Source organism: Haliaeetus leucocephalus, unplaced genomic scaffold (assembly GCF_000737465.1).
Source record: "Haliaeetus leucocephalus isolate CR32 unplaced genomic scaffold, Haliaeetus_leucocephalus-4.0 Scaffold206, whole genome shotgun sequence".
NCBI lineage: Eukaryota > Metazoa > Chordata > Aves > Accipitriformes > Accipitridae > Haliaeetus > Haliaeetus leucocephalus.
The window spans coordinates 13,022,848-13,044,394 of NW_010972642.1; the positions used below are offsets into that span (position 1 = coordinate 13,022,848).

Sequence of the window (21,547 nt, forward strand, 5' to 3'; positions counted from 1 at the left end):
GGAACTGTTGCGTGCAGTTTTTCTTTCCCAATTCTCAGCCAAGTCTTACTATGTACCAGCAACACAGTGGGTGTCTCGGTGTCGGCTCTTCCAGCTGTAGAGCTGTCTGCGGTGAAGAACCCCGCACAGCCAGTACAGCACATTCAGCACAGTGCCAATCCTGTAGAGTGCCATATGCTGTGTAATGGCAAGACTATATAGCCAGGCTTTGCTTAAAGCAAGGAATTTAGCTCTCTCTAAGGGGCGAACGTAGTCATAGCTCGTGTCGGCCTCACGCACAGAGCACATAACCAGACATGGTATCTAACAGAGCAGGGTTTCATGCTCTTTGGCATGGTAACCTTACAGTGCTTTTTAAAAAAGTCTTTAAAAAAAAAGAATCAGCTTTCTAAAGTGGGAATAGAGCAAAGCCCAGCTGGAAATGAAACCTAGGAGTGAGCGTGTCTTTTTGTATCTGAATTTGCAGCATTTGAGATCTGTCGTTTTGCACAAATGACATGTAGGTTTTGTAAGGTTTTTTTTTTCAAAGGCCTTAATGTCTTCTGTTACAAAGGGGGACCACAGTTTCCATATATATGTGGTAGTTACTTATACTACCATAGTACTTAGTGGCCTTAATGGATTGCTTCTAAAGAAGCAGCAATGGCAATCTCAAAGCATTAAGATGAAATGAATGAAACAGAGAGGAGTGATCAGCCAGTCTTCACGTATTAGATAAGTACAAAGCTCACTTGCATCTCCAAATCATCTATACTTTTGTCCATAAATTCAGATGAACTTGGTACCTGAGCTGATCTCGGTTACCTAATGTGGGCAACCTTAACAAGCTAAATTTGGAAATGCTCTAAACTCCAGAGGTACTTTTCTATTTTAAGTAAAAGCTACCATCCATGTCCCTAGAACTGGAATTAGACATGTCTAAATTTTCCTATCTAATGAGTAAAAATTGGTTCAGTCCTCAAAACAGTTGAGATGAAGCACGTTCTAATGTTACTCCAGTATCTTGGATACTATAAGAGAATAACACAATTAGTTGTGTCAGCACAGCGAAAAACACCTGCTTCAAAAACAAACAGGAAAAAAAAGGGCTTTGGATGATTTAAAGCTAACCGTAGTATGAAGATTCACAGGAAAGTAGTGGATGATTGCTTCTCAAGTATAAAACAAGTATTATTGCTCGTAATTTTTGGAAAGCCATTTAGAATGTCAAATTTATTAAAAGGCTGTTCTACTGTAGACAGGACATGGCAACAACTTCATTAATTAAAACCAGGAGAGGACAGAAAAAATTAGTAAACAGGCAAAATCCTTTTTAGATCCTGTTCACAGTAAAACTTAGAATGTAAATCTGAGAACTTAGAAATATTAAATCTCAAGGAACTATTCAGAAGTCAATTATTCCCAAAGTTGTCAACCATATAATTCATTCAGGACCCTATCTCACTTGCAAAAAGCAGATTTAAAATTATTCAAGGAAAGCACTTCCTTGACCTCTCAAGACTTTTAGCAGCTCTTGAAGAGGAAACAATCTCCCAAAGGAGCAAGTTGAAGAATGCCAAGTAAAGGAAGAAGCAAATTTCAAGTATAGTTTGAACTGAGAAATAAAAGCATACATAGACCATATGATGAACTATCCTGTATATTAAATAAACAACTAGCAGGACTTGAAATAAAATTAAATTTTTAACTGCAGAGAAAGTAAAGCCCATCCAGCCCTGCCAATGCTGAATGACTAAGGGGTACACTGCTGCTCTTGGGTACCCACCCAGAATATGGCAATATCTCATATATTTACTAAATGTGTTGGTTCTTAGCTTTAATTGTGAATTATTCATGTTTTGTTAATACTAGATTCCCTAGAGTGTCCATGCACAGCCTGACAATAAAATTTTCATTGAATTTAACAGAAAGACTTTCCTTTATGACTTTGTCCTTTAATGACAAAACACACCTCTTTACTAGTTCTTCCCCACCACCTTTTTATATAGAAAGCTGATTTTTTAACTTTGAGTACGTATAGGAAAATGATAATCCAAAAGATAACTGATCAACAGACTGACTTGATTAGGAATGGATTAGAGAACACAATTAATACCATGTATTGTATCACAGAAAGCCTAGCCAAAAATAAAAAGAAAAATCCTCCTAAGAGACTTCACATTGCTTCCAGTACCTTCGGTACTGTTTTCGAACATCGTCTTACTCTTTTTACAGCAGGTTATAATTCAATTACCATATTCTATTGCCGTTTTCTGCACCTCTAAAGAGACTATCTCCTTTGCAATAGCAATTTTACTATTATAATAATAATAATGAATTTCAAACACTTCATTTCACAGAGTGCTTATACTACTGTTTCCTGATGTGTATTCTGGGTTATTCTTGGATTTAAGAGAGCTTTTCGTGATGCTCAGAATTGAAGTGAAATAGCAAATCCATTAAAAAGATGATAGGTCTTATTTTGAGTCCTGATTCTGCAAACTATTTTGCATTTATAAAGCCGTAATCTCCATGCTGTTTTAATCTCTGTATGAGAAAAGTTTAATTTAGTTGGCAAATTGTAGAAAGCAATGAAATTAATTTGCTGCTCACCAGTTTCTCATCAGCATTCTAAAAGCCCCTGTGAAATTAATATATTAAACACGGGAGTGGAAGAGGATATTGTAAATTTAAACATCACAGATTAAGGCAAGATGTACAATGATGCTATAAAACTCAAAATATTGATCTAAATACATTAAAAAAAAGAATCCTCCCCTGTATCAAACAGCATAATAAAGCTGTGGAGCTATCCTGACTACATAATCACTCTAAAAATAAGCTGGAGTCATTCAGGAACTCACTAGAATGCAAACATCATTTCAAAGCATTACACAGAAAAAATAAAATAAACCACCTATGGTATGAAATGCTTCTGACTCCAAATTTCAAAGCTGCATTTGGTTGTAGTTTAACAAATGAGACTGTCCCCTTTCATGCATGTTCACAGAACAACTGAGATGGTCACAAAATCCTTCAGAATGGCAAATGATACAGATTTCAAATAACCTGCCCCTACATATATTTAACCCTAGAGATATTTCTGAAATAGAGAAAAGAAGAGTAGGCAGTAAGAATGGCCAAACAAGAGCACTCCAGCAGTTACTCAGCATCAGGTTACAGATAGTAACTCATAAAGGCAAAGCAACTGGAGTTTCTGGCTGGTCTAGCTCATCAGGAGAATGAAAATGGTACAAGAAGTTGCAGGAGGAGCTTTACGATGACCTGCAGCTTAAATAAGGTGAATGAGCTGATGTGAGCAAGAGTCAAACAAAGAAAACGCTACATGCTGACACAAAAGCAAATAGATGTGAATTATCTAATTAGGCTAGAAATTATAAAAGAAGGTATGAAAGAATCTTCTAGCAGGTGGAGGGGAGGAAAACGCTTAATGAATTTTAATATAAAAAGCAATCATTTTATCTGCAAGATTATAAAATATGGCTGCTCTGATAACAAGAGACAGAGTAACATCTCAGGACATCCCTTTCAATCATATGCTTTGAGCGTACAAAAAGCACACGACTTGTCACTAATAGAATTTTTGGTAACATTTCTTACCCGCACATACAGTGAAGTAATTGACTGTTACGGGGATGCATTTAAAAAATCAGGTTGGTGGAATACTGTGGAGAGATTGACTTGACTAGAGTTAAAATTGATTTAAGGAGTACAGCTTTTGAACAGATGATAGGTTCTCCGGTATCCAAATACTCTTTCGTGCCTTCTCCCATATTATCCTCATGGCTGGAATAATATTCCCCCAAAACTTGGTGGTAAGAGCTTTTTACCTTCATCACACTAGGTAGCAGAGTTAGCAATCCCTGTAAGTTTTTAAAATGCCCCTTCCGCATAGGAATCAAACCCCTTTCCACATCATAGATTATTTACTCCTTGCTCTTCCAGATGTCAAGGTTTTCTCTGCTTTATCAATGTCATGCTTCTTACCCCACTCAAACTTCTCTTTAACAATATCTTACTGAGACCATTCTTTTTTTTTTCTCTCACTTCCACCATTCTCCAAAGTATCTCTTTTTCCACCTCTTCCCCAACTGCTTTCAACATGACTTAAATTTTTCTTCCCTTCCTGAAAAACAAGTTTGGCTGTGCCTTTTTATTCTTTTCTCCAAATAACTTCCTTTTGTTTGCTCCTGCCTCTCATAATGAATGCTGTGTAAAAGTTTGCACCTTTTTCTTTCCCACAACATGGATTTTGCTCTCTCTCAACCATGCAATGAACTTTCCCCCTCTTGAAGTACCAAATTTTCCCATTACACTTTTCCATCACTTACTGTTTCCATGCCCAGATTATTCCAGTCTGTCAACATATTTCCCTTTTTCAAATTTCACTGAATTTGTCCCATTTAACGTTTCTTCCCCAATTCTGTGATCTAAACACTCACCCATTTGTCAGCAGACTGTATCAACAGTTGCTGCTTATTTACTGGGAAAATACTTAACACACTAAGGATACTGTCAGGACTAAATACTATAGCACCCTCATGCATCAGATAAGCACAGATCACAAGTATCTCAAGAAATTTTAATTTTTAAGAATCTTGCAATTCATTTAAAAAGGACCTTAAAACTTTAATGAGAAAAGTTCTTGAAATGGCAGCTTAGTTGATTCAGATGGCAGTTCTAACAGAATAAAAGAATTTGCATCTACATCTGTACCAAAAATAAATAACCATTATTGAAGAAAAAAAAATTTAAAAATCAGTTACATCTAGTCCACTTTAAACAATTTAATAGGAGTATTTCCCACAATGCTACATACAAGAAACTATTTTAAATAACATTAATACAAACTAAGAAAAGTCAGAGAACCTGAAGTTAGATTTCATCTCTCTCACATAATAAAAGACATAATACATATGATTCATTCAAACAACTATATTATCATAACGGTAAGAAAAAGCTTAAATAAAAGTGTTTAAATGAGGGAGCTGAAAGTCAGGCATCTAAATCCATGTGTAGGCACTGAATAGCTGGTTTAATTTTCAGAATTGCAAACACTTCCAACTTCCACAGAGTTTAAGGTGACCGACACCTATAGAAGTCCCATTAACACTTATCCATATAATTCAATTCATCCGAGTAGGTCCATTCAAATTAAAAGGGAGGTTTTATATGTATAAATCACATGACTAATGTTTACAGGACTATAACATATGCTGATATATGGATTTAGCTGTCTGATTTAAGTCTCAAAATTTAAAACTTTCAATCACAACATTTAAAATATGAATTGTTTATTTAATTATGAATTTAGGATGTATGCTATAGTCTTTATAAACATATGCCATGAGGAACTCCCACTAGACTTTAAAACAGAGCAATTAGCACATTTTTTCAAAGTGGCAACCAGAGTCCTCATGATCAATGTATTATTTGAAATACTGAGGTATACAAATAAAAGAAATTATTTAGAAGCAGTCATTTTCCTTACTGACCATATTACTTCCACAGTTTGAAAACAGAAATCCTGTTAGCAGAGATTTCTGCTTAGAAATGGATGACATGGATAGCTCTGGAATTTTAGAAGTTTATGTAACTTCCTAAGTGCCTAAAAAAGAAACATAACCTTTTATACCCCAAGTTTTAATCAGGGATCAGTATTTACACTTGAATCAACACCTCTAAATACGTCATTAAAATCAGGATACTGGCCATCACAACACCATTAACATCAGTTAGTTAAATATCTTTTCAGTTGCTAAATGAAAATACACTTTCCAACACAAGGAGTTTTAATCATTCATCCATTATTATTGATCAGGTCAGAGTCACATTATTTGTCTTTACTATGCTCTTATTCTAATAAATCACAACAGCAAAATAATTAGGTTGCTCTTTTTAGCACAAAGTGCTTTTCAAGTGTCTAATTTTATAAATGTTGATGGTCATATTAGTATACATAAAATAAAGTGACAAATTGTTTAGACGATCAGGGTTCAAATCACCATAACAGTTATTATTGATATCAAGTCTGCAATGATCAGAGAGCCACAGCACTGAAATTGTAAGATAAGAACATATGATCAACTAATGTCTATGAAACTGAATTCATCTGAGGTCTACTAACCCCTTCTGTGGTAAGATGAAAATATATACCCACTTTGTTCCCGGGAGGGAAAGACAAGGCAAGCCACTGACTGGGTCTTACCCTCTTCTTCATCACCACTGAATGAGCAATTAGAGATTGTTCTTGTTTGCAATGCAGGTAAGGAACTGTTCTTTTAAAAGACCAGACCTTTTAAAAATGTAAAACTTGATAAAGGATTGATCTGCCCTTCATTGTGTCTACTCAGATATTTTCAACTAGCAGCAATCCACCTCGGTTTCAGAGTAAAGGTCTCAAGTATCCTCCTATTTCCATCCTGTTTTTTAAAAAACAAACCAAACTAAAATCATTAAGGTTGTTTTATAACTGTGTCAACTTGATTTACTTATACCAAACGGAACGATCACGTTGAGGACCTTCAAGTGGAATGATTGGTCTTGTCAATATTCCAGGAAAAGTCATTGCATCCATTGGAATAATTAGTCTCCAACATCGCCATCTCTGTCACCTATGAGCCACAGAAAATGAAAACCTATCGCTAATAAGGCAGTTCCAAGCAGATCTCCCAGTGCAGTAAGATAAGGGATAGAAAAACTGTCAGGATCTTTTCCTTTTTTCCAGAAGTGGTGCACCATCCAGTCAGCGATCCATAACAGAGTAAACACCTATGGAACATCAAACAAACAAAATCTGTATTATTACCAATTAAGTTAAATTGAAAGGAAGTCAACAGCTAACATTATTGTCTCCTTACTACTTAGCACTATTGTATACAACTGCTTTTGAAAAATATTTTCCAAAAATAGTTTTTTGAAACACTCCCCACAACCAGAGATGGGGACACTTAGCCAACTTCTCTCAGTCAATCACGTGCACAGGTAGAAAGAACATATTGAATCATTGATAGCGTTCTTCACCCAGTCTATGCTTGAGGACTTCTGAAAATGGCAAGAGAAAGCAAAAATTCCAACGAAACATGCGACTGCACTTCTCACACAAGACATCATTCTGCACAGTGAGAGCTTAAGCGGGGCTTCGAGATCATTCAGAATCAACGGATGTTGCCCCAGATGAAAACACTCAACACAGGCTAACTCTTGTTTCCACAGGTCTAGAACTGAGCTGAAATCAGATATGATATAAAGAATACCAGGTCAGATTAAGAACAGTTTCATCTGGATTGTATGAACTGCAAAAAATGGCCTAGAAGCTACTTTTATGCATGAAATACCAGCTTCAGCCCTTCTGTAATAAGGCACACCTGCAATATGTATTATGAAATTGTTGCTCCAGGCTGAATTTGTCCCAAAGTAAAAGATTTCATTCCCAACTGTCAATGTCTGAACATTCAAGAGGTTTGATCTTAATACAAAAGGTATGCATAATCATTAATCCAGTTTTAGAAAAGAATTCTTTTAATGTTGCACAGCTGTATGATAAGAGATTCTGGTTCAGTGGAATCATGTGGTGTGGCATGGCATGAGATGAATGGAGACAGGACCACTAACTGTGCTTCCATTTCTTCTTGTCTCTTCTAAGGAGCTGCTTAAGATGAAATAAACACTGTATTTTATGTAGTTTTAGTTAATCAGGTCTTTGGGAATGGTAAACGTATGACAGTTACTACCATAATTAATTTTTAAAAAGTCTTCTATGTACATTTAAAAGAATATGCAGTATCAAAAGTAGTAAAAGCTACAAAATACATATTTTATTTAGTAAATGATCGATTACTGGTATCAAAAACATCTTTATAAAAGTATGCACACATTTACTGAAATACTGATAGGATGGTTGCAAGACACTTCTCCACAATATGAAATACAGTAAAATGAATATCATAGAAAACTTGTTGAAAAAGTGTTGAAAAAAATTCTCAATTAATCTTTGATTTGCAAAAGCATATGTTAAAATACAAGCCTGAATTTCTAATTAAAAAAAAAAAAAAAAAGAGACGGGTATTTGCTTAATGAAAAATGCATGGCTTATTTATATAAACATATCTTCTGAAAAGGGAACTCTGTAGTCTAAGCTAATTATGCAAGTCCTAGGTGTGCTGACTGGAATCCAAACAAATATATTTAAAACAGATGTTTTCTTTGGAAGACTATCAGATTCTTTGAGTCAGCTCCTTCTTCTAACGGAGACAAAAAGAGGCCTGTTTATAAAAGATACTGTACATTAACATCTCCTACAGGATGTGCACAGAAGACTCTGTAGCACTCCACATCAACAACAGTTACGCGTGTTCTATTAGCAGATGAGAGCATTTGTTCCAAGAATAATTTAAAATGCATTTATATGACACAACCAATTAGACATAGTGCACACAGTTCAATTTAAATGACGGTATGCACTTTTGGCTTTTAAAAATCATTACATGAAAACCTTTAATTTGTCTATATTTTTTCCACCCTAAAATAACTGACTGACTTAGACTATTGTGAAAAATGGGTAGTTTAGGAATTAAGTTTTGTGAACCTTCTTGTATTAACTTACAGGTGCATAACACATAACACAAATTATAACAAACCTGGCTTCTCTAAGTAACAGGAAAAAAGTTATACCATATTATATTAACTGATGCTTATGAAAGTATATAAAGTTTAACATCTTTGTCGGTGACACGGACAGTGGGATTGAGTGCACCCTCAGCAATTTTGCTGACAACACCGAGCTGTGTGGTGTGGTTGACACGCTGGAGGGAAGGGATGCTGTCCAGAGGGACCTGGACAGGCTGGAGAGGTGGACCCATGCCAAGGTCATGAAGTTCAACAGGGCCAAGCGCAAGGTCCTGCACGTGGGTCAGGGCAATCCCAAGCACAAACACAGGCTGAGCGATGAGTGGATTGAGAGCAGCCCTGTGGAGAAGGACTTGGGGGTGTTGATTGACAAGAAGCTCAACATGACCCAGCCATGTGTGCTTACAGCCCAGAAAGCCAACTCTCTCCTGGGCTGCATCACAAGAAGGGTGACCAGCTGGTCAAGGGAAGGGATTCTCCCTCTTTACTCCGTTCTGGTGAGATCCCACCTGCAGTACTGCGTTCAGCTCTGGGGCCCCCAACATAAGAAGGACATGGAGCTGTTGGAGCGAGCCCAGAGGAGGGCCACCAAGATGATTAGAGGGCTGGAGCACCTCTCCTGTGAAGACAGGCTGAGAGAGTTGGGGTTGTTCAGCCTGGAGAAGAGAAGGCTCCAGGGAGACCTTACTGCTGCCTTCCAGTACCTAAAGGTGGCCTGAAGGAAAGCCAGGGAGGGGCTTTTTACAAAGGCATGTAGTGATAGGACAAGGGGTAAGGGCTGTACACTGAAAGAGCCTGTATTTTGGTGAAGGAATAATGCTATCATCATGCATTTGCATAGCTAGAAATTCACCAACATTTAAGAATTACACAGATCACTCTTTGGAAATGGTTACTTATTTGGCCACAGTAGTTGGTGTTGCAACATCAATGTGACTTAAATCTTTAATGAGATTTTACTTCTTAACAATCTTAAAATGGGTTGATCAAAGTCATCAATCAACTGTTATTTCTGAAAAAAAAAAAAAATTAAAAAAAAAATCAAAAGCCCTACTATGAGTTTGCTGATTTTTGAAAGTAATTTGAATTTAAAGTGATAAGAAAGGTCACTCACAAAGATTTGTTAGAGGTCAAAAGAAGAGAAAAAATTATACTAAAGACGTTACAAGACTTGTTACTTTAAGTGGCACAACACTTCACATTTTCTGGGATTTATCAGCGCCCTACACTTATTTCAACAAAATCACGCAGATGGCATAGCAGTACAACTACTGTGCACTTCTACTCTGCACTCATGCTATGAGGAAGAAAGCCTTCATACTTCAAATTGAAAACCAGCTGGTTTTGAGGGAAGGAATCAACATTACAGAAAAGCCTAATAAGATAGTACAAAAATGGTCTGTTTAGCTTGAAATGCTGTAGAAAAGTGATAAGAAAAGCTTGTAAATACATGCAGAACTGTTCAGATGTGAGCTAGTATTTTTAAATTATTTAATATACAGAGGAAAAGAACAAAGAAGTGTTTTTTGCAAAAAACAGATGGAGTAGTAATAGAATTATGAAACAGAGCCCTAGGAATTCTTCCAGACTGAAGAATTAAATAACCTTGAGGTTTAAGAAAGGTAAAAAAATAACTAAATTTCTATATACATAAAAAGATCTATCTAAGAAAAGGGAGACACTCTATAGTCACTGATCAAGAAAAAAAACCACAGAGCAAGGATTACAAAAATACAGGCAACTCCAGATCTTTTGGTATTTTAAAAGGAAGATCATGCTAAGCTATTACTCTTCTGGAAAAAATTATAATCAAAAGTGAGGAAAATGAAACTAAAGATGTCATCAGTTTTAGAATAACAAAATATGAAACAAGTATCCCAATAATGACTGATATATTCTGTTTATAAATGCGTATTTGTAAAAAGACTTATCAGTCACATTGTCAAGAAAGGTCCTCAGAAGACAGAAGCAGCAGAATATAGCAATAAGAATGAGAGGGAGGGAGGGAGGGAAAGAGGGAGAGAGCAAGGGAGTGAAAGAGCAAGAGTGAAGTCTTTATCAAACCCTAATGATGAAGAATCTGAAAATAAGGAGTGTAAGTACACATACCATTTTGTACAACAAAGGACAGAAATAGACAGTAATTCTTGATATTGAACTTTCTGATTCAAATTACGAATATCAGATTGAAACTGAAATTGAATATGAATATTTAAATAAGGGTGAGCCTCACTATTTAAAGCTCAAATCTTATGATTGCAAGACTAGAAATGGGAGCATTATACACTACAAAGCAGTTTTTTTCCTTTATTATGGGGCACAAAATTTACTTTCATTCTTTGCAGGTTTTTAAGTACAAATAACAAGTTTAGCTAAAGAAAAGTTATTTTTGGTCTTTTGCATGAAGTAAGGACCCCTAAAAGCTATTTGCATTTTCTCATGTAATTAATTTCTCTTGATTTCTGAAGTGGGAAAAGAATGAAACTCTATTATTTAAAATAAAAATACATAACTCCCTCCAAACATTCTTAATACTGTCTAAGCTTCCTATAGCCTAATTGATACGTTGCAAGATGCTATAATATTTTTATTGTTTCCTTCATCTGGGATGACCATATTTCATCAGTGAATGCATGTCAAATTCACAGTGATAAAAAGTATAACATTCAAACGCATATTATTTGTACAGCGGATTTTAATCTTTTATGTTTGTATTAGTTTGTACATTAGTTGCTATGATTAGTGAATTCCAACACCAAACTGGAAAGAGAAAGTTTAGGTTATTTATTTGCATATGCTTTTTCACATGGGCATTATCAAAATTCAACTGTAAGATTAGTATGTAGAACCAAGACCATTTAGCAGTTTGTTTAGCATGCCTTGGACAGGATATTCCGCATGTTGCTAGTACTGCTGATTCACCTTAAATTGTTTCCATGTGAAGGTGCATTACAAAATAGTTTCATTCTGTTACTTCAGACAGGAAACACAGATGCAAATAAACTGTGGTGACCTCTTTTCAAATGTATTTTAATTCTCCTTTACTCTCAAACTTACACTACCTCAAAATTCACCTATAATGTAACTATGACAAGATCTGGTAATTACTGCATAAGAACTCTTACAAGTCTATGAAATTCAAAGGTAAGACTTTTTTTTTTTAAATTATGAGTGGAAACCCCGAGTTAAGGATCTCTAAAGACTACTGTGTCCTGACTCTGACATCATTCTCACCAGATTTATGGCTTAGGTCTTCTAGTGGTTGTGACCATTCATTAAGTTAATTTTTAAATTATACATGACATTTCTTAGATTTTAAATGGCTTTTGATGTCTTCATGTGAATCTAAGTAGTATCTGTAAAGCACTCATAAGAGATCAACACTGAACTTACTTGCTGAATTTCCACTGTCTACAGCCAGAATCCTGTAGTCGGTGAACCCTCAGAGTAGGATCTATGTATATTTTTCAAATGAAATTTTCCTCCACTGTCTTCTCAGGTGGCATATCTGGTGTGTATCGTGTCCAGGGGAAACAAGTCACTATTTCCTCCAAACATACAGAGATTTCCTTCAATGTCTGGCTGCAGAGAAACCACTGAACAGCAAGTTCTTTCTTGCTGCTGTTGTTTGTGTTGTAGCTAAGTGGTATTAGCTACACTATGGTATCCAAGTACCCAGACAGCATAGCAGACATTTGTCTAAGACTAAAACCTCATCTAAGTAAAAGAGAGGATACCATTTTAAGTGAAGTTGTTTCTAAATCAATTTGATCATATTGATGCAATTTTGTGGGAAGGAACTTCTTTTATTCCACAGTTTGAAACCAAATTCCTCAGACTGCCTTCTTGATTTCTTTGTAGCTTTGCCAGACACCCTGGTTTGACCAAGACAGCCCAAATTTCAGGCTGTTTGTCAGCTGTCTGAATGAGGAGTGCAACCCAGACCATTCAGTGTTCAGGTATGCTCAACCCACAGTAGCTGTAGCACAACTCAGTGTGTCATGCTACACACATAAACACTTCGAGTTCAGCCTTCTGGAGACAAAAATGATATATCCCTGCTAATGACTTAGTAGAAGCCAGGTTTCTACCACAGACAGCAACGTGCCTGCAAGTGAAAGAGCGGGTGATACTCACATTCAGATCCCAATGAGTCTGGCAAGTCTGTTTCTCGTGCTGCAATGAGAAAGCACTGAACGTGCAGAACTGTCCAGGTTTGGACCTTAGTTTCCATATTTCCTTGAATCATGTAGTCTCTTTAGCAGTTATATGCTCTACATTTTGGAAGTAACTTTTCCTCTTAGAAAAAGCAGTATTTAAAATGCATCAATATTTTCTCTATAAACACAACTTTCCTTATTTCTCTATAATGTACATTATACCCCATGAGTTATTTTTCCACATTGAAGAGACCCATACCATCATTAGAATCCTCACACCAGTGAGAAATCCAAGATGTTTTTGATGTGAGCAGGAAGTCATTACGAGCACTGCTGAATTCTTCATTTTCTATGCCCCAAACAGCCCTGAAGTACTGCAAAAGTTACTTCACAGCAGTAGACATCTGACCTTCACTGGGTAAGAAGGACTGTATTCTGGAATTACTTATTTGCTTGGTAATAGCTCTGGGAATCTCCTATTGTTTGTTTATTCCCCGAGTCTTTAACGTAACTGTGTGCTCAGATTGGGTTAGGAGGTGTGAAAATTCCTAAGAGGGCGTTTTGCTGGCTCGGTGAGAACATGCAGAACAGAGACCGCCTTTGAACGCTGAGCCGTGTGCTAGGACTGATGGCTCGGCAATTCCAGCGCTGCTCTCGTTCTGCTGCAGGTTGACAAGACAGAGGACGAACCTTTGCTCAGTGCATAGCCTCATACAGTTAAAAAATACGTGGGCCTTTGTGAGCTATAAGAGGAGGACTGTTTTTCAATTAACATATTCTTTGTTGGTCAAACGCCAGATTGTCACTGCATGTAGCATACTGGTATGTGCTTGTGTGTGACTACGCCAGATTGTAACTGCACGTAGCATACTGGTATGTCCTTGTGTGTGACTTGTTTTTGTAACATTTTCAAGAGTATTCTTCCTACATAGAAGCCAGTCACCAAATCCAAAACACATTTAAAATCAATATACTGGTTTTCATTAATGCACATTGGCTTGCCCAGATACTGTACAATGCATTATGTGAAGTACCCTACATACTTACAGGCTATAGCTTCCTCATAATTTCTTTTTTTTTTTTCCCTGGTGCTGCCATTCATAAACACAGAACAGATTCTTCACTACAGAGCTAATTCAGACCTTTTGAACTCAAGCCTAAAAGTTCTAGTTGAATAAAGATTAATATAAATATTTGTGCAGTTTTCCCTTTCTTTATGAAAATATAATTGTGAAATCCTAGCCCCATTAAAGTTAAAGGGAGTATAGCCTTGGATTTCAATAGAACCAATTTAAAATTTAATTGAAGAACATTTCGAGAATATGTACTTATTTAAAGAACAGAAACAACTGTACTATTAAAGGTAGGAATATTAAAGTAAAAGAAAATAAAACACTTTCTGGATTTTCTTAAGCCTAGAAATGCAGAACTGTTTTGTTCATAGAGAATCAGAGAGAATGCAGATCACAATACTGGCTACTCATATTATTTAAAATACCTTAATTAATGATTTTTAGAAACAACTACATATTCAGTGAAACTGTACTTTGTTTTACTACATAGCATATTTTTGGTCAATAATAACTAAATCATACTATTGCTAATGTACATTATATCATATTAATTACTTATTTCCCATAAATATTTCAATTAAATGACATGCTGGGGAGAGAATATCTAACAACAGGTAGGGAGGGAGAAGAGAGGAAAGAAGCTGGTAGGCATGGGTGGTGAAAAAAACAAAAAATCAAACAATGAAAGTATCAGAATTGGATGAAAATGAAAATAACTATCTGATTGGAAGTTCAGTAATACCATATAGAGCTTGCAATGCAAATAATTTCCATTTTACCACTTTGGGAAGAAGAATATTGAAGTTTACAGGCAATCTGAAAAAGTCTTGTTAAAATGCCAAATAGAATTCACATATACGTTACGAATTTACTGTAGAGATAATGTGGAATAGCATAAACTGACAGAGGAAGAGAGAAATATAAAAGTCATAATTCAAGGCTTTTTGTATTAACATTTCCTTGATTTTTTTTCAGCTTACTGTAACATTTTAGTTCTACTTTTGTCATTTCCCTAACCCCTTCCTCTCTATTTTAAACAAACACAGAGCTGGGCAATCAGAGATAATAAACAGATCTTGAAGTTAATTAACAATCTATTTCAGACCACTGTAAAACATGTCATTAAATAATTTAACATCTTACAATAGTCACTTGAATTTTAAAGATAGAAAATTCACTTTGTTGCTGTTGTTGTTGTTTTTAATTTAGCATTAATTTTTTAACATAGTGGAAAAAGTGTAAATAGGTGGTACATTGCCATAATCATTATTCAGATACCCCTTCTGCCCCCCAGCTCAATATAAGTAAGGAATTGGAAAGGGCAAAGTAGTAATATCAAACCTCCTCAAACCCAGGACTGACCATAATTAACTCTCACCTTTGGGAATCACTATGTTCCATTAAATTATCATCTACCACCTCAAACATAAAAGATACAACCTGCAAGCAGGCTTGTAAGTTTTGACATCCATTTTCATATGCCTTCTACGCAAAGTGAAAATAAATGCAAAGTCCAGTGTATTATAAAAAAGGCCTAGAATGCAGATCTCACTGCTCAAAAGACCGTAAATGGATTTGTTTTGTTGATAATTGAAATGATAACAATTAGCTGTGAGGATTTTTTAGCTTTACAGCAGAACTGGTAAAGCTTTCATTGGGAGGACAAAAATATAAAAGAATTCTGGAAAAATGAGATAGCAGATGTTGGCTTATGCCAAAAGAAATGGCAGGTTGAAAACTGTTATTTACTATATCCAGGTGCATAGATGATGTCACTGAAAAAAGGGAAGAGGAATGAGCGCAAATATTTAAGTGTTTTCCTTGAGAAAGGAGAAACTTATAATCACACAACTGCAGTAGGCAAGTGCTTCAGACCAACAGGTAAATAAAATATGTTCAAGATTTAAGGGTTAGAGCAAGAATAATGTCTCTGAAAATTTTAAATCTCCTCTAATTAGAGGTACGCAAAACTACAATAATCACTACCTGAAAAAAGCCGGAATAATTAAAATGGGGAAAAGACTATTAAATATTTTCAGAAGGTGTTAAAAACCATGCAGTTCCAAATTGTAAATCTGTCAAGACCCATGAAAAGTTACAGTGTGCAATACTGTTACTCAGTTTCAAAGTAAATACATCTCAAACTGCCTGTTATGGTTAAAGACAGAAGATAAAGAGGAAAAAATCATCTATAAAAGGCAGTGGGGAGAAAAGAAAAAAAGCTATATGTCTGCTCTACGGGTGAAAAATCAAGAAAATCAGGTGTGGCCTTACAGACTGCAATGGAGATGCATGACTGCAAAACTGAATACTCTAATCAGACCTTGAATCTATAAAAATGAACTTTACACATGTTTATGTGCTGATGCTGTGTCTGAATTACGGTGTAATCTGAAAGTCCTGCCCTAATGCCTTAACTTGGATTTCAGCTGAACTTCTGCATTGCTCACATCTTACCGAATCCTTTGCTGCTGAAGAAAAGTTTTGTATCCCTAAACATATTATGATTGCAGTTCTGTGAGCAGGAGATGGATTTCATATGGATTTATGAATTCAGGTTGATTCCCATGTGAAATCTCTGAAGTCTAATAATGGCTGCAATCACACTGCTGTCTTACCTTCAGCAGAGGCATTAACAGGGACTCTCTCCCCAACCTGTTTTTATTAAGCTTATGAAACATAGTATCACTGAGAGAGCTGGGACTTGGAAAAACTTGACTGAAATGGGCCAAAGGATTCAAAAGTTATTAGAAAGGACAGCCAGTCAGACAGAACAGACAGAGTGAAGGTATAGCATTGTTTCCTCAGGAAAACACATTATAAAACAAATGATAAGGCTGGAAACTAGGAATATTATGTAAGAGAAAAATGAAAAGCGATTTATAACTTTTAGTATGATATTCTCACTTGCAAAGGTTGAAATGTTACCAGTTATATCCTACCAAAAAAGTATAGAATTCTCATATGAAATGAAAATAGTAACAGTTTTCGAAACCTATCTTTATTGAAATAGTAGTGTGATAAACACAGAAAGACAATTAAGGACATTAAAAATTATAATTTTTATTAAGGATTGACTGTTTATAATTTTGTTTGTATTTTAAAACTAAATTGGTCACAATTTTAGGAGCAGTATGTATATTTAACTTACGGATATTTCACCTGTATTTTTATTGTGTAACATGAACAGTTAATTTTTGTTTTTAAGGTACAATGAAACATTATAATTAATTCAGCCAGGTTTTAGCTAAAAATTGGCTGTGGATTTAATAGAAACATTTCATTTTGTATTACTGATTTCTCTAAGTGAAATTATTTCACTTTAGACATTGCTGTTTCAAAAGGCATCTCTCAAGAACTGCCCTTGCTGGGTGTGAACAGGCCACTAGGTAAGACCAGCCAAAATAATGTATCAATGTTTGACAATTAATGCAATTACAATTTCTTGTACAGCAATCGCTGTCAGAGTAATTTCAACTTTCATAAATATTAAGAATGCACCAAGCAAGCCATAACATTCTCATCTATTGCATATTTAACTATGTTAACTAAAACAGTAATGTGAACCACTTCCGGAGATTTCTTTGAGAGTTTCCTTGATGTATTCATTATTCATAAATGCTACTTTTCATTTTCTCCATCTCCCCTCTAGTTGATTAAAATTATGGGGGTTTTAGATGCAATGGTTCCAAGAAGCATGTGAAAGAGAAAGCACAAGATGCATGACTGGGAAATAATGCAGTCAAGTGTCTTCTGAAAAGCACTCACAATACAGATACACCTGTGTAAGCTGTAGAGATAATCAGTTACTTCAAAACAGTGCTGGAAGCCTGTATTAACCCATACCTTCTTGTACTATTCATGAGATTTCAGAAATCAGATAAAAAATGATTTTCTTCAAGAACTTGATTTTATACCAGCATTTTCAAGTTGTACTTGTTCTTACCTGTAGCAGAGCTGCAAACAAATATACTGCTATAAAGATAGGAGTTAAGGAAGTGTGTCCGCTTTTCATTAAATGGATAGTGTACAAGAAAATCAGGTGTCCAGGAATCACCAAAAGAAGCAGAACTTGGGCTGATTTGTTATTTACTCCTACAATAAAAAAATAAAAAATTTTGTTAAGCTCTTCAATTACTATATCTGATTTTTATTAATTTTAATATAAAAAGCAGTTTTGGAATTCCACAGCATTGACTATTGTGGAACAGCAGGCATTATTTTCTGCTAAAAGACTCCTTGAGGATTTTCATAGGGAGAAAAAAGCCACCTATAGTGTCTGCCAGAAAAGTTAAGCAGGGCCTTTCCAGAAGAGGGTGCAAACTGTCTGCTTTCATTCTGTACTCATGTAATACCATCTACTTTTTTGGAGTTGCAATGACCTCCTAAAGCCTTCCTAGGAAAGAAGAGGTTTTGGACACTGTATTCAAGACATCCGTAGAAGTACCTTATCCTTCTAACAAGTAGTCCCACATCTACCACTTTCTTATCTGTTCCAATTCATTTCATAAATATGAAAGTGTAATACATGCTGTCTACACATCACATTTCACCACAGTTAACCACATTATTAGGAAAGGGGGCAATACGGGGGAGGAATAAGCTGTGAAGCAAGAATCTAGAAAGAAAAAGGCAAATGGGAAATGGAAAGCAGGGACTTGGCTTAATAATAATGTTAGATATAAAGTTTCATCCTAACAGGAAATTGGTTTGAACTTCTGGAGTTAAATGACAAAGGCTAGGAGCAGGTAAACAAGCTAAGGAAAGATGAAGGTTGAAATCCTTCTGAGTGGGTACCATAGCATCCCGCTTCAACAGTCCCTGTCTTCCACCCTTGCCAGGATTAGACCTTTCTCTGTGTTTCTCTCTACGCACCACCTCCTGCAGGGAGCTCTTTGTGATTCTCACCGGCAAACAGCTGCAGGCAAAGGAAACTGCCAAGCCTCTGCTCCCTTTAAATTGCATACAACAAATTCAGTTTGTTGCCATTTTTCACTGGTGGTACAGTCTGGCATACAGGGAGAAAAAGAGGAGACATGAGACATTAGTTTTAACAATTAACTGACTAATACGTACCTGTACCATAATAAGTTCTGCATGGATAATAGCAACCCTTGGCTTCTTCTGGCAGCTCTCCAGGAATGCTATGCAAATGGAGGTAGGTAGAAATTCTGCTAGCTTGAATAGCTACTAGATTACCACCAATACCTGAAATACAAAAGGGAACAAGTGGTAAATTTTCAACTATTTTTTTCCTCTAGTAGGCAATGTTTTTGCAAATGTAACAACTTCCTCTATGTTTACCACAGTCCCCTACATACAAAACTAAAAAAGAGAAACATCTTTAGAATGTATATTAGATATACAAGCTAACACCAAGCATTAAAATAAGTCAAAAAACTTGGGCTAAAATTTGGTATATCATTGGATATTTGGACATCTGTTTTAATTCATAAGTGCAAAAGATTCCTCCAAAAGATTCAATCTGATGCTTTCTCATAGGTGAAGCTCCCTTTTATTGCTCCCTCTTCTTCGGAAATACCTCTTAGAACAACAGAAGCTGTTCTAAGCATAGTTGTGCCACTGCTGGATTACCTTGCTAGGTCAGTATGCAAAGCAGATGCACTCACTACCACAAGCATAAATGCAGATTTCACACACAGAATCACAGAATTCACACATGGGGCTGGAAAAGACTTCAAGAGCTAATCTATCCATTCGCCTTTGCCACAGAGCAGGATTAACTATAGTTTTCTGACACTCATAATTCAGGTTGAAAGGACAAGACAAGTGGCTGAATAACTGATTTTTAAAAGAATGGTAGTGATGGAGATTCTACTTTCCTCATGACAACTGTTGATATACTTCCCATTAGAAAAAAGATTTCTATAAAACAAAACACCCTAGGATGCAAAGAGAAGTGGCTGGCATTGTTACAAGGCCACTGTCTATAATCTTTGGAAAGTTGTGGAGATCAGGGGCTACCCCTGATGACTGGAAGAGGGCAAATGCCACACCTATCTTCAGCAAAGCATTTGACAGTTTCCCACAGCTTCCTCCTAGACAAACTGGCAAGTTACAGGCTGGTTGGGTAGTCTGTGAATTGGGTAGGAAATTGGCTAACAGGTCACACTCAGAGGGTGGTGATCAGTGTTTTTTCCAATGTTGGAAATTATTAGATTTTGCTATATGAATGTTTTTTTAAGAAATCAGGGATTGATACCGGGCCTCACACTGTTCAACATCTTCATAAATTACCTGGATGATGGGATTGAAATCACCCTTACCAAGTTTGCTGATGACACTGAGTAGTGAGATGGACATGTCAGAAGGGAGAGCCATCCTACAGAGAGACCTGGACAGGCTGGAAGAGTATGAAGTTTAACAAAGACAAGTGCAAGGTCCTGCACCTAGAATGACATAACCAAAGAGCCCAGTACAGGCTAGGATCTGTGTGACTGGGGAAGCACCTTGCTGAAAGGGACCTGGGGGTCCTGGAGGACAAGATGATCATGAATTAGCAGTGCACTGCTCCCGCAACGAAAGCAAATTGGGGGCATTACCAGCAGAGATAGACATGACCATCCCACTCAGCACTTGTCAGGCTGCACCTGGAGTATTGTGTCCAGTTCTGGTCCCCACAATTCAAGAAAGATGTGGACAGACTGGAGAAGGTTGAAGAGAGGGCCATGAAGATGATCAAATGGCTGGAGAACCTGATCTATAAGGGAAGACTGAAGAAGTTAGGTCTTTTCTCCCTGGAGAAGAGAAGGCTCAGGGGAGACCTCATCACAGTTTTCCAGTACTTAAAGGGCAGATACAAAGAGGACAGAGGCTCTCTTTTCACAAGGAGCCACATGGAGAGGACAAGGGGAAATGGGTACAAGTTGCACCAGAAGAGCTTTCCTCACAATGTAAGAAATAAATTTTTTACAGTAAGAACGATCATTCACTGGAACAACCACCCCAGGGACATGGAGTCCTCACCACTAGAGGTTTTTAAGATGTGACTGGACAGGGTGCTAGATAGTCTCATCTAGGCTCCCTTTCCCACAAGAGGTTGGACCAGATGATCTTTCGAGGTTCCTTCCAACCTAGGCTGTTCTATGTTCTATGAATTTTTACTTCAATGAATAGAAAACTAAACCAGCTTGTTATATCTACATTACAGAATGCAGTGGCACTAGCATAAAATTCTCCTATTGTTATTATACTCTAGAGTTGTCTGCTTGCATATCAAGCACATGCTTTTTTTTGTTTTTCTTCCAGATGCTTTACATAGCCATGGGTTTCTCTGAGAAGATATGATTAGGCAGAAGTAATGCAGATCTTGTCCCCACTTCAGAAGGAGAAAGCCCTTGCTTATTGTACTTGAATGGATTTGTTTATCTGATGCTTAGGGCTTTGTTTGGTGCAGAACAAGTATCTGTTGTCACCAGAAGACACTATTTGCCAAATCCTTTTGGTGACTATAGAGTGGTTAGGACAAAGATCTAATACTGAGAACTCAAAGAAGCTGAGTTGGCAGAAAGGACTGTTCATCAAACTTATCTGCATCTTCCCAGTCAGGAGATACAGAGACAAAATATGAACTACCAAAAGGTTGAGTCAGTGTTTGCAAAGAAAATTAAAACAACAGTAGCTTTTTTTCCGATGAACTACAGAAAGAGAAGTAAAATAAGGGAT

At 36.4% G+C, this 21,547-nt stretch overlaps 1 protein-coding gene across 1 annotated transcript in view; it reads right to left on the minus strand.

Moving 5' to 3' along the window:
• Nucleotides 1–6,057: 6,057 nt before the first annotated feature.
• The window catches only part of SLC41A2 (solute carrier family 41 (magnesium transporter), member 2), a 42,994-nt gene continuing 27,504 nt past the window's right edge, over nt 6,058–21,547 (minus strand). The window contains exons 8-10 of the mRNA XM_010566325.1: nt 18,938–19,069; nt 17,808–17,956; nt 6,058–6,771 (exon numbers count right to left, since the gene is read on the minus strand). Of these exons, the coding sequence (XP_010564627.1) occupies nt 6,586–6,771; nt 17,808–17,956; nt 18,938–19,069 (467 nt within the window). The 3' untranslated portion in view covers nt 6,058–6,585. The remainder of the gene's footprint in view (nt 6,772–17,807; nt 17,957–18,937; nt 19,070–21,547) is intronic.